Source organism: Dendrobium catenatum, unplaced genomic scaffold (genome assembly GCF_001605985.2).
Source record: "Dendrobium catenatum unplaced genomic scaffold, ASM160598v2 fragScaff_scaffold_1088, whole genome shotgun sequence".
Classification (NCBI taxonomy): domain Eukaryota; kingdom Viridiplantae; phylum Streptophyta; class Magnoliopsida; order Asparagales; family Orchidaceae; genus Dendrobium; species Dendrobium catenatum.
The window spans coordinates 207,951-221,300 of NW_021319550.1; the positions used below are offsets into that span (position 1 = coordinate 207,951).

General features: G+C 35.0%; 1 protein-coding gene across 1 annotated transcript; it reads left to right on the forward strand.

Moving 5' to 3' along the window:
* The first annotated feature begins 2,908 nt into the window (after window positions 1–2,908).
* LOC110099903 (serine carboxypeptidase-like 51) lies at window positions 2,909–12,786 on the forward strand. Its single transcript, XM_020827214.2, has 13 exons — window positions 2,909–3,024; window positions 3,122–3,438; window positions 3,519–3,613; window positions 3,694–3,801; window positions 3,880–4,120; window positions 4,219–4,262; window positions 4,339–4,406; window positions 4,500–4,823; window positions 4,914–4,983; window positions 5,062–5,112; window positions 11,458–11,510; window positions 11,811–11,943; window positions 12,661–12,786. The coding sequence occupies exons 2-13, from the start codon at window positions 3,303–3,305 to the stop codon at window positions 12,745–12,747; spliced, it is 1,410 nt and encodes a 469-aa protein (XP_020682873.1). The 5' UTR covers window positions 2,909–3,024; window positions 3,122–3,302; the 3' UTR covers window positions 12,748–12,786.
* Window positions 12,787–13,350: the final 564 nt, after the last annotated feature.

A 13,350-nucleotide genomic window follows, 5' to 3' on the forward strand; every position in this document is an offset into this window, starting at 1 on the left:
AGTTTTTTTTTTTTTTTTTGGAAGTGAGGGGTGTTGGATTAGCCACATATCCCATTCCCATTATGGACAAGTAGGTCATACTCTCTCATCAATCTAGATCTTGACTAATTTAGCTAAATTCACTTGCTTAGACATGTTTTCATAATAATCGTCATGACCTCTATAAAACTTCGATTTATATGATATTTGTGACAATTAATTGCTCCTCTGAGAAAAATATTTTGACGCAAAAATAACATACTATCAGAATCATTTTTTGACATTAAATTTGATCTTTATGCCTTCTAGAAAATATTTACTTCAAATTTCAAACCATTTAATGAATTACATATTACATGCCTCTTGAGTAGAAATAAATCAATACAAGATTAAGACCTATTGTTCAATTAACTCAATTAATCTAATCATCATAACTTTGATCAATTAGCTCCATTTAAGGCTTCGTTTGGAATGGTTTTATTGTTGTTTTCTAAAACAACTTTTTAGTACACAAATTTCTTGCATTAAAAAATCGTGTTCGAAAGCAATAAAGAAGATGTCCCAAACAAAGCCTAAATTGTTGCATTAATGCTTCAAAATCATGTATTATGATAGTGGGTAGGAGAGTCTGTTAGTAGCAGGTATTGTCACTGCATTATCAAACCATTATTGTTAGCCACAAGCCACTGACTTATAACAGATCATGTCGGCCTTACTTGAAGTTTCCTTATCACATTTTAATAAAGAGAGTATAATCTGGTGTTTTGTTATTAAAATAAATGAAAATTATTTTAACATAATTTAAAATAAGGATCGAAATATCTCCTTAAAGTCCATTAATATACCTTAAATACTCATATATTTCATATTTAGAATTATCAAATCATGTAGAATTGGATACTCCTTTGACTTTTAATAGATAAAGTTGATAATTTTATGCCCTTTTGATTCTACACTCCAGAGCAAATAGGAAGCTACTCCTTAAGATTATGCTTTGATATTATACTTACATCTTGTATATATTTTTGGAAAGATGACCAATTTAACCTCATATTCAAATTAGTAGATATGTTATGACTCATGATGAAAAATTATCACGTGCATTATCCGGACGTGTTTGGAGGCCAATCCGGACTTGCCACTTCATCCAATAACAGTGTATTGAGTAACGTGGCGTGTCCAAATCAGCCTCCGAACGCATTACACCGCAGAGAAAAAATCTCTCCTTATGATGAGCCCAACTCCCATAACTTTTTGTTCTTCTTACATTTTTTTCACATAATAAATGTATTGTACTTTATTATTTACCTTTTTTTCTAAAGGGTATTTATATGCATGCTTAAGAATTATTGTATTTTTATATATTTAATCGTCAAATCTTTATATGCACTTATTAGCATGTAAATCTTAAAATTACATAAAAATACAATAAACATTAATATATTTAAAATTACATAAAATTGTCAAGTTTATGGAAAAATAAAAAATATTCCACAAAAAAAAAATATTTAACAATTCAAAATAATTAGTAATCATTGTTAGGTATAGTTCACCGCATAATCTGATCACCACTGCCACCTATGAGAGATTCTTCTCATTATAACAATCCAAAGTTCATCGAACTAACTTCATCATTTAATTTCTTTGAACCACTAATGACAGATTCTTCTCACTAAATGGCTGTCAATTAGCTTAATTGGCTAAGTTTTTAAAGGCCGCTTTCAATATTTAATCATTTCTTATAAATCATAATTAAAATACTTCTTAAAAAATATATAGCATTAAATAAATTTATTTGGCTACTATTTTCTTACTATTTTTTCACTACTTAATAAAAAATTATGATTAAAAGCTACTTTCAGCAACCACAATAACGAAGTTGTTTACTTGAGAACAACTTCATAATAAATTTTATAAAATATTGCTCCCATTTCAAACAGATCCCAATTCCTATTTCAAAAAAAGTTTAAACCTTATTTATTTTAGGATTATTATTTTTCTTTGATTTTGAGCATGAAGGTTTCTCATGCATGATGTCTAGGGGTGTCAATATTTGATCTGATTTGAAAACTCAAACCGATTTGAAAACTCAAACCGAAACCGGTCATAAATTTTTGGTTTAGGGTGAACCTGTTTGAGAAACGAGTCATGTACTGGTTCTGGATTCCAACTCGTTTGTAAAACTGAGTTGGGTTCGAGTTGACCCGGAAACCCAAAACAAACCGGGTTGACTCGGAAACATAGCGCTTGACAATGTCTTGTCGGCGTCGTCACGTGAGTGAGTGACCGCTTTTGACATCGGCGTAGTCGCGTGAATGAGCTCGCGCCGCGCACAACGTAGTGTCCGATCGCACCTCCCATGAACTATCTGCTGCGATTCCAAACTGGTAAGCACTACGCAGCAAGCCCTAACTGTGTCTAGTCACACCACGCTGTGTCCAGTCAGGTTAGCAATCACACCGCACCACGTCCCACCTGTCGCGATTTTGCGTTCTCCAGTGATTTTTTCCCAGCCCCAGTCATCCTTGTCAGGTCGGGTTGACCCGATTTTCTTGCGATCGGGTTCGGGTTATAAAATTTTACCCTTTTATAAAAACGGGTTGAATTTAGATCATGTCGAACTATTGGATTAGATCCGTGAACTATTGGATTAGATCCGAATCTGACCCGCAACCCTTTTTTTGACAGCATAATGTTGTCCATTTATTTATAATATTGATTCTTTTTTTATTTCTTAAATTGAGCTCTAATTCAAATAAATAAAGAAACAAACAGAAAAAAAAAAAAGTTGGAGTGAGAAACTTTTTTTTTTGGGGCGTTTAGGTCATTTAAGACAAACTCACACACACAACGCATATACATGGATTCGAACCTTGAACCTCTTAGTTGGAAGCCTAAGCTCTCAACCAATAGGACAAGGAGAGATGTGTGGAGTGAGAAACTTAAGGCTTCAGCTATTTCATAAGACTTTGCAGGTTGTCAAATTGTCCTTTATTCACTGCAGCAATTGACCTTTTCCGCACGCAATCTCATTGCCATATCCATGTTTCACTCTGAACCCTGCAACCATTTCATCCGTCAATATATAAAAGGTAGAAAACATTAATAAAAATCATTACAGCAAAAATTTCTATGTTTGTAGGTGCCCAGTGCCCACCGAAACCTTGCAATTCGTTACATTCCTTATTTGGTGAATCTCCGCCCAATACCAGAACAGCAAAGGACTCTGCTTTCCTCTCTATTCATTATTAAGGCCTCTTTTTTCTTCCTCAATTCCGTATAGAGGAAGAGGGATTTGACGGTCCTCCGTTCTCCCCAGTTCCATGGAAAAACCGCTTCTTTGCCTACTTAACCTTCTCCTCTGCTTTCCCCAATTCTATGGAAGGTCTCTGAGACCTTCTAAAGTCTACGGCACAGCAGACGGATCAGAGGAATGGGGCTACGTTGAGGTCCGGCCGAGTAAGTTCTCCTCAATGAATTACAAAAAAGATGATATTTTTTTCAATTCAAGATTGAATTTTTAATTTTCTGCATTGCAGAAGCCCATGTGTTCTGGTGGCTGTACCGGAGTCCGCAGAGAGTGGAAAACAGTTCGAGTCCATGGCCGACTGTGTTGTGGTTGCAGGGAGGACCTGTGAGTTATCTTGAACTATAATAATCGTATCTTATTTCTTTTGGATTTGGCTGACTTAGCCATAATTCATGATGTGAAAGGGAGCTTCGGGCGTTGGTATTGGAAACTTTCAAGAGGTTGGGCCATTAGATACCAATCTGAAACCTCGCGATTCGACTTGGTTGCAGAGAGCTGATCTTCTTTTTGTGGCAAGTATAAAAGAGAAAAGGGGAAAAAACTTTTTTTTGATGCTCAGTGATAGAATTTCTTATGAATTAAAATTGCAGGATAATCCAGTTGGGACCGGGTATAGCTACGTAGAAAACACTTCCTCTCTTGTGAAGACTGACGAGGAGTCAGCCAGCGATTTGACTATTCTTCTGAAGAAACTCTACAATGGCAATGAAAGGCTTCAGAAAAGTCCTCTTTATGCAGTAGCAGAGTCTTATGGGGGAAAGTTCGCAGTTACTCTTGGCTTGTCAGTTGTCAAAGCTATTAAAGCTGGGCAATTGAATCTCACTTTTGGTGGTAAATGTTTCATCAAATAATGAATCTCTCTTTTTTTCTATCCTTTTTTTCTTAACGCATCAGTTCACTCCTCAACAATCTGAAATTTGTTTTATTAGGAATAGCGCTAGGAGATACTTGGATATCCCCAGAAGATTTTGTGGTTAGTGTAGATCCAATGGAGAAAATTTTGTTCTATTATTATGTATTTTAACCTTTTAATTCTCATTTGGTTTCAGTTATCCTGGGGACCGCTGCTTAAGGATGTCTCGAGGCTTGACATCAATGGAGAAGAGCAATCTAACAGGTAATTCACAGTTCATATTTCTGATAAATCCAAGTAGTAACCTCCCATCTCTGCACCAAGCTAATCTAATAATCTTTTGTCTATGTTGATTAGCTTAGCTAAGGTTATCCAGAAGCAAATTGCTGAAGGGAAGTATAAAGAAGCAACAGATTCCTGGAGCCAGCTTGAGGGTGTGATCAGTGAAAATAGCAACTCTGTAGACTTCTACAATTTCCTGCTCGACGCGGCAATGGATCCACTGGGCATGACTAGTGCTGTATCAACCGCGACGGCGGTGGCGACGCTATCATCAGTGAAGATGACCATGAGAAGTTACTCAAGGTATCTGAGCTCTAAGGCTGTTTCTACTGTTAGTCTTGATGATCTCATGAATGGTGTCATCAAGCACAAGCTAAAGATTATTCCCAAGAATGTGAGGTGAATTCCTCTTTGAATCCCAATCATCGCATTTAACCTTGTAATTAATTACCTTTTGATTTGAGCTAAACAATAAGCTATTTCTTACAGTTGGGGTGGGCAATCTGATCTTGTCTTCACTTCTTTGGAAAGTGATTTCATGAAGCCAAGAATAAATGAGGTAAACTTGCTTGTTTACTTCTGGCATTCGTTGTAAAAGGAATTTGGAACTAATTATTTTGTGACTTACAATTTATAGGTTGATGAGCTCTTGTCTATGGGAGTCAACGTAACTATTTACAGTGGACAGGTATGAATGAAATTTTTGCCTTGTTTAAAGTCATTGATACCTCTGGTAAAAGAAAATTTCTTAGGCACATCAAGTGATTGTGAAATGCACATATATGAACAATTGCACATGGACTATTCATTTTGGTGAGGGAGACCCTTTACCTTATAATAATGAGATGTCAAATTAAAGTCTTACTTTTGTGACTACACAATATAGGAAGCCCAAGCAATTATAGCAATTGCCATTTCATTTGTGTTGAAGTTTAGATTATATTGCAAAAGTTTTTCTTTTCTAAATATTTTGAGGGATCAGAGGAAGAAGAAAAGGAGAATATGGAGGAAATTCATAGATTTAGTGTGGAAATCTTGATCCTTCATTTAGATCTTGAAGGAGATCAAGACGAACAGGAAAGAAGGAAAAAATAGACGGAGAGAGCAATGCTTTGAAAGGAAAACAGAGAATGATTATCTGTCTTATTCATTGATCTCAAGTACATGGTATATATAGACTTGTTGCGGGCTAGAATATACGCGGCGGTAGAGTTAGAAAATTTTCGTCTGAACATTGTACGAATATGTAGCACACACAAACATGAGATAAAAGAACACCAGAATTTTTACGTAGAAAACCCGAAAAAGGGAAAAAACCACGGGGCCACGCCCAATTGAAAAGTTCCAGTAGTGTAGTTTGAGGTACAAGAGGCTGATTCGTCCCACAAGTTAGGACGATCAGATTACAATGAGTTTTCTTCTGAATTGAAATTCAGTTACAAAGTTATGCAGAGTTCCGGCGTCACCTGAATATCCGGCAGAATTCCGGCGTTATTCAGCCGGCGGAAAGAACTCCGGCGGTGGTCGATGAGGAGCTGATTCTCCTTCCCATTCTCTTCTTCTTTCTTGGGTCCTCTCTTATGAGAAATGAGGGGTCTATTTATAGTTTTTCTGGAGTGGCATGGCCCGTAAATAGGTGTGAGATCAGGGGCAAATAGGGAGTGGCCGAATGGACGGCTAACATTGAATCCTTCGATCGTGCACCGTTTGTTGGACATTTGAAGGCCTTAGTGATGTCGGAATTCAGTGATATTGGGTTCGTTGGATTCGTCTCGTCGAGCCATTCGATAGACTATAAGCTCGTTTAAATCGGAGACCGTTTGGTGACTCAAATTATGATACGAGCTTTCCAACAGCACTTCGGGTTCTTGATTTGGGCTCATTTTGGCTCGGATTTAGTTAAATTTAGTGTCGTTGGGTTCGTATTTCCGAGACGCTCAGTTTGACTATAAGCTCTCTGAAATCGGAGTTTAGATGCTCCCAGATTTAATTTTTGAAGTTTCCAACTTGATTTTTGCGCTGAGATTCGTGTCTGATCAAGATAATTTTATGATAACGTATCAAGACTATATGTCTAAATGGTACATAAGTAAAGTATGATAGCTAGGATCAAGAAAGTACAATGCGGCTGTTTACATTATCTAACTTGCTAATTACATATGCTAATCATTGTTACTTTCTAATACGCCCTGGCAAGCTTATGGATCAGAAATGACAGTCAGTTTGGAATAATAATAATAATTTCACGCTTGTATATTAAATTACCGCCCACGCATTTTTCATTAATGTATAAAACCCGCCCACACATTTTTCAATAATCTATAAAAGATGTCAACCGGCTTGTAATATGGGATCCAAATGGCAGAAAAACCAGATGAAAATTGGGCCAAAGAAACAATTTGAATTTCATGAAATCTTTTCTATCTGTATTAATATGTTTGTCCTCATTCAAAAATTATCCACAATTCTTATTTTGTTTTCATTGCAAAATCTTGCTAAATGGTTGCTTTTCATGTTGCTAAAATCATCCATCGAGCTACTAAGAAGTCGCTGCCTTAGCACGCATGAATAGTTACATAGCTGATCAATAGTTTCACATATGAAAAATGTCGTCCAATTGAAGAATTGCTAGGGCCAACTTGATAAGTTTTACTTGCTTGCATAGAACGAATTTATAGGTTGTATTCATCTGCTTGGGGCAAATTTTTTTGTAAGCTTCATAAATTCCTTGTGATCTGAGACCAAATTGACCCACATTGAATCGGGCTTACTTGGCTTGAACCAGGTTGTGATCAATTGAGGACTTTATAATACTAGTTTTTTTTTTTTTTTTTTGAGTATCAGATTTTTGTTTGTTGAGATATTGATTTGTTAAGTCATCTTTAAAGTTGGTCACAAGTTGGGAAATACTTTTATGAATGATTTGTTTCCACCTAAAATTAATTGGGATCCTTCGGTCTCAAGTTTGTTAGAAACGTAAGCCTGACGCCGGGGCTTTCAACTCAGTTAGTTGTTGAGTATTTTTAAGAGATTAACAAGTAGTAAGTATTATACTATTATGCAAAGGATGAATGCACGAGTCTGCATTAGCTCGAGGAATTTTGGAAGTAGATACTGGAGTTTCGGCTCTGTTTGTTTGGGAGGAACCCATTCAAGTCGGGTTTGGTTCCAACCTAAGATTGACCAAATTCAGCTCGCCTAACTCGAACCCTACCTAATTAGATAAACGGGTCATAAACCTTGACTGAAACCCTACTTGGATACAAACTGACCCAACGACCTCGGATGAGTGCGAGCGCCCAAGCGCGACTGCACGAGCAGACGAGCATGAGTGCGTGTGCGCTAGTGGCTAGTGAGAATGCGAGATTGGTGTGCGCCAGATGAGGACGTGGGGCGAGCGGGCTAGCGAGATGGGGACGCAGGATGGGGACGCGAGATTGGGACTAGGACGTTGATGCGGATGCCGACACGGGAGGGGGACGCGGATGCTAACACGTGCTGTGGGGCGAGGGGCGATTTCGTGTTAGCGGTTTGATCCTAACATGACCTGATTTTTAAAATGTGTAGAGAATTAGGACTTAAACCCCAACCTGTTTGTTAAACGGGATCACCTAAACCTGAATTTTTCAAGTTAGGTTCGAGTTGGATTTCGGGTTGAGTCGTAAATTCACTTTCTTATTGTTTTCAAAATCATTTTTTCGTACAAAAATTTCTTAAAACTAACAAAAAGTAGTTGCCAAAAGCTGTTTAGGATAGTTTTTTACTATTTTTTATGATAATTTTCTAGCACAAAAATTTCTCTACAGCCATAAAAAAACGGTGGCCTTTCCCAAAAGAAACCTAAATCTCACGTGTGTTACCAAAGGAAACCTAAATCTCACGTGTGTTAACAGTTGTTTAATATTTATATTTACATTTTGCTTTCTCAATTCATTCAAGCCAAATAGGGCTTCTATGTGTTAATTGAAGAGCTTTGAATCTGCTTGGTTTGAAGGATTTAAACAGAATGCAAATATATTTCAATTTATAATTTTATATTAGCCTTTTTATTTAAATCTAATTTATAGAAAATTAAATTTAAATAAGAAATATTAACAAATATTTTTTATAAAGAATTTATTAAAAAAATTTGGCTCAATATGCACCATAATTGAATGGTATCACAATTGTACAAATTAAATAAATAATTGAATAAATTAATTTTTTCTATTAGAAAATCAAACAAATGTTATATAAAAAATATAATTTTAAAAAAATTTATTATTAAAGTTCTTTTTATTTATTTTTTTTAAAATTATTTTTGTATTCATCTACAGCTCCGTCCGGCACATCATTATTTTTTCATTCAAAATATGAGAATTTTGTGCATTATTTATTTGTTTATCGTTAAACATGCTAATGACATGTATGTCAACATGACATGGCCGCATGCGTCAGATATTATTTATTTTAATAATTTATTTATTGATGCATTATAGAGTATATTTTTTCCCATTAAGTATCCTAATACAGATATTTTTACTTAACTCATTTGATGGCCTAACACTGGGTTTATAATTTATTAATGGAATTTCCTTCACCATTGAATAACGAAAGCATGAGTGGTCCATAAAATTATATGGCACAAAATTTCCAGCCTCACTAGCCGCTTTCCCATGTCATTGTCATCACTAAGGGTATGTTTGATTACTTGAAAAAGAAATGCAGTGAAATTAAAATTGAAATATGATAGAGTTGTTTAGTTGAGTGTAAAATAAATGCAGGATTTTGTTATTATATTTTGTTTGACATGAAGTAAAGTGAATGTAGTGTAAAGTGAATGCAACGGTAGACATTAATGGGCGTGGGAGTAGCTAGTGGCAACCTACAGTGGCGGGGGGCCGATGGTGGTCGACAATGGTGGGAGGCCACCAGTGGTGGAAGGGGTTGCCATCAGTAGCAGGAGGCCACCGATTTTGGCGAGGTTGGTCTGCTGCAGTCAACGGTGGCAGGAGGCCTTTTGGGGTTGCAGGTGGCAGGAGGGGGCCGGCGGGTGGCAGGTGGGGGCCAACGGCTGACTACTGGCGACGACGGAGGTGACAACAAGTGGTGAGTTTCGAATGTATTTTGAAATCCCCAAAATCTGAGTAATTCCAAATACACTAGGTTTAAACTAGATGGTGAATTACTTTATAAAATTTTACTTTACATTCCTTTTATTGAAAACAAAACACTAATATGTTCAAAACTCTTGCATTTGGAATACATTTCACTCATAATGTAGCAAATCAAATAGCCTCTAAGAGTTTAATTAGAACAACAATAGCATTTTATAAAGTTGGTTGCACTGCCGCCCATCCTAAAATTGTAGAAAAGAATAAGAATAAGAGGGGTAGTTTCGACCTTTCTCACCCTCGCACCCCCGAAAATTAAATTTTTTTGCTCTAATCTAAAGCATTTTCCCAAATCCCACCTCGAGTTCTTGACGCCTTCGTTCGGCCTCTTCATGCATGTGAAATACCGACATAGCCAGACTAAGCCGGGAAGTGCGAGGTTACTCGAAGCTACTCCCTTCACATAGGTAATCTACTCACCCTTTGGCATTTGCTCTTGTCGTGTGAGCTTTAGACCGCCAAATCTGATTGTTGTTTATCTTTCTTGCTTTCTTGCTACTTTAGTCTTTAAATTATTTCCTTTTTTTTATGGATTACAAATGAATTATCACAAGTCCTACAAAGAAAAGATCAGGATATCATAAATGCAATGAAATTAGTACGTGTGTCCAAGCAACGATTGCAAATGATAAGGAAAAATATATGAGAGTCTTTACTAGAAAAAAGTGTTACGTTTTTATAATGTTTAACATTGTAGTTCAAAATATAAAGCCTATATTCAAGGCTCGTCGACTTTCACAAACTTTCATCATTATCGAGTTGATTTATTCTACACTTTTGTTAATATGCAACTTCAAGAATTGAATAATCGGTTCTCAGAAACTAGTACCGAATTACTTGTTTATGTGACATATCTAAAATCAAGTAATATATTCTCTGCTTATTTTTTCCAGCTGATTTTTCTATGGTTGATCTTGTGTCTCTTGAACATTAGCTATCTACTTATATAATTGATATGCGTATAAATGACGAGTTTACATCTTTGACCGGCATTACTGCTCTTGCAAAATAGTTTGTAAAGGTTAGAAAAAATATTGTGTATCCTCTAGTTTACTGACTTCTTATTTTAGCACTGGCTTTACCAGTTGTTAATGCTACAGTTGAGAGCATTTTCTGTAATGAATATTTATTAAGCATCGGTTGCGTAGCAAAATGAGTTATGCTTGGCTCAATGACTGTCTAGTTCTATACATTGAGAATGAATTATTTGATTATGTTTCCAATGAAGTTATTATGCAACATTATTAAAAAATGCAAAGTATGATGTAAAGTTTGTAATTTTTTTAATTCATAATTATAATGAAATATAAGACTTTGCTTAAAAATTTAGCTTATATATAATTTTTCATATTTAACTTTTTATATATTAACTTTGCCCACCCTAAAAAATAGGCTATATTCTCCCTTGGTTGTTTATGATGTTTTTGTGGGGAAAATAACTTAGGCTTTGTTGGTGACAACTTTTGGCCACTAGTTTTTTGCCACTTTCTAAAAAATTTTGTACTAATAAGCTATTTTATAAAATAGCAAGGAAGTTGTTCCAAATGAAATCTTAGCTATTCTTGTTGCAAAAAATAACTTTTCGTCATAGAAATTTCTAAAAAATAGTTAAGAAAACATAAAAAAAAAATAATAACGTAATAAAATTATATTTGTTATTTAAAACATAAAATAATGATAAAGCTCTTCCAAACAAATCCTAAAGGGCAAGCTTTTCTCATCAATTAGTCCAACTTTTGAATACGTACATATTCAATTAGTCCAACTTTTGAACGAGTAGCAGTTACTTATTACTCAGCATAGCAGCCAAAGATTTTGTGCTTTAATCCTTTTGCCTCAGTTGTGTTTGCTTTGAAAAGCTTCAGATTGATTTACTGCAGGTTGATCTTATTTGTGCAACAAAAGGCACCGAAGCTTGGATCCAGAAGCTCAAGTAAGACATTCATCACTTAAGGCTCATACAAACAACTAAGGCTTCGTTTGGGGCAGCTTTCTTATTGTTTTATAAAACGATTTTTTAGTATTAAAATTTTTTGCACGAAATTTTTTTATATTAAGAAGTTGCTTAATTTTTTTATATTAAGAAGTTGCTTTAGAAAACTGTAAAAAAATCGTCCCAAATAAAACCTAAATTAGCTCTAAGCTGCATGCTTGATGATGATGAGTAGTAGTAGAATAGTCCCAAACTTTTCAGCTTGATTAATCCATTGTGCTGTGCTTTGGTTTTTCTCAGATGGAAAGGGCTACAAAATTTTAATAATGCAAAACGGGAGCCCATATATTGTGAAAACGAGATAGTTACAAGGGGTTTTTTTAAAAGCTACAGCAATCTGCATTTCTATTGGATACTGGAAGCAGGACATTTTGTAAGTTGCTCCATGCTGCAATATTATTTATTTTCTTCATATATTTATTAAATTAAGGCTTCGTTTGAGACGGCTTTTCTTACTGCTTCTTAAAACAACTTTTTAGTTTATAAATTTTAATTTTTTATCAAAAAGCTGTTTTTAAATAATAATAAAAAAGCCGTCTCAAATGAAGCCTAAAACTAATGTGTCACGTCTGGCTCAAATTGAAATTGGATCGAGTTAATCCTTTATCAGGTTGATTCAATGCTAAATTGTTTATAACAGCTGGCTTAAATAAAATTTAAGGTCTGTTTCGGATGACTGCACCGTTTTATAAGATTAGTTGTCAAGTTACTGTGGAGAAAATAACTTCAGTACTTAGGTTGAAGAAAGCAGTTTTCCTTCACAAAATTTTTTGGAAGTTGTTAGAAAATAATAAGCAAAGTAATAGTCAAATGAAATTCTAATTGCTCTATATAAAGCAAAGGAGCCAGAAAGCTCTCTCAAATAGATCCTTAGGCTTCATTTGAAACAACTTTTTTGTTACTTTATAAAACTGATTTTTAGTTAAAAATTATAGTTCAAGAAATTTTTGTGCTTGAAAGTCGTTTTAGAAAGCAATAAAAAAATTGTCCCAAACGAAGCCTTGATCTCAAATAATCATAGAATTAGTAAGAAAGGAAACAAGATTTTCATAACTGATTTGCGAGATTTGGTACCTTTTTTGTTTCTCAGGTGCCAGTGGACCAACCATGCGTTGCATTAAGGATGTTAAGTGAAACCACCCAATCTCCTGCAAGGACATCTGCTGCTTCATCTTAGAGAAAAAATCTGTCATTTTTAATAACCTCCAATTTTTTTAAAAAAAAAAATTTATGTGGTGGAGGAAAGCATGACATTTTTTTTTCTTTTTAATTGCAATTTTTTATTTGTCTTGTCACTTCTTAAATAAATAAATTCTCAAATAAAAAATTATTTAATTTAATGTCATGACAGTATGGCATATATTTATTTAAATTTTGTTATATTTTTGCTTTTTGATTTATATAACATATAGGATTTGTTTAGGAGGTTACAACAAATTTGCATTAAAAAAAGAAGAAGAAGAAGAAGCTATGCACTATTTCTTGGAACGAATGCATAAAGGTGGCTTAAGGCTACCTTCTCTTGATATTCTAAATATGATATACGAAATGGATTTTAGATTCCCTACTTGGTGTTTAAACTCTCATGGCTCTATGAAAAGAAAAAAGTATTATGTGCGGAAGCCGAATCATGACTGAATACTTGAGCCCGCGGCTTGGTACCACAGTACTGGGGTTCGGTACTGTTCAGTACCATGGCTCGGTATCACTAACGTGGCTCATTCTTATTGGTATTCAAATATAGAGCTGTGTTTGACGTCCGTACAAAATAATGTCTCTG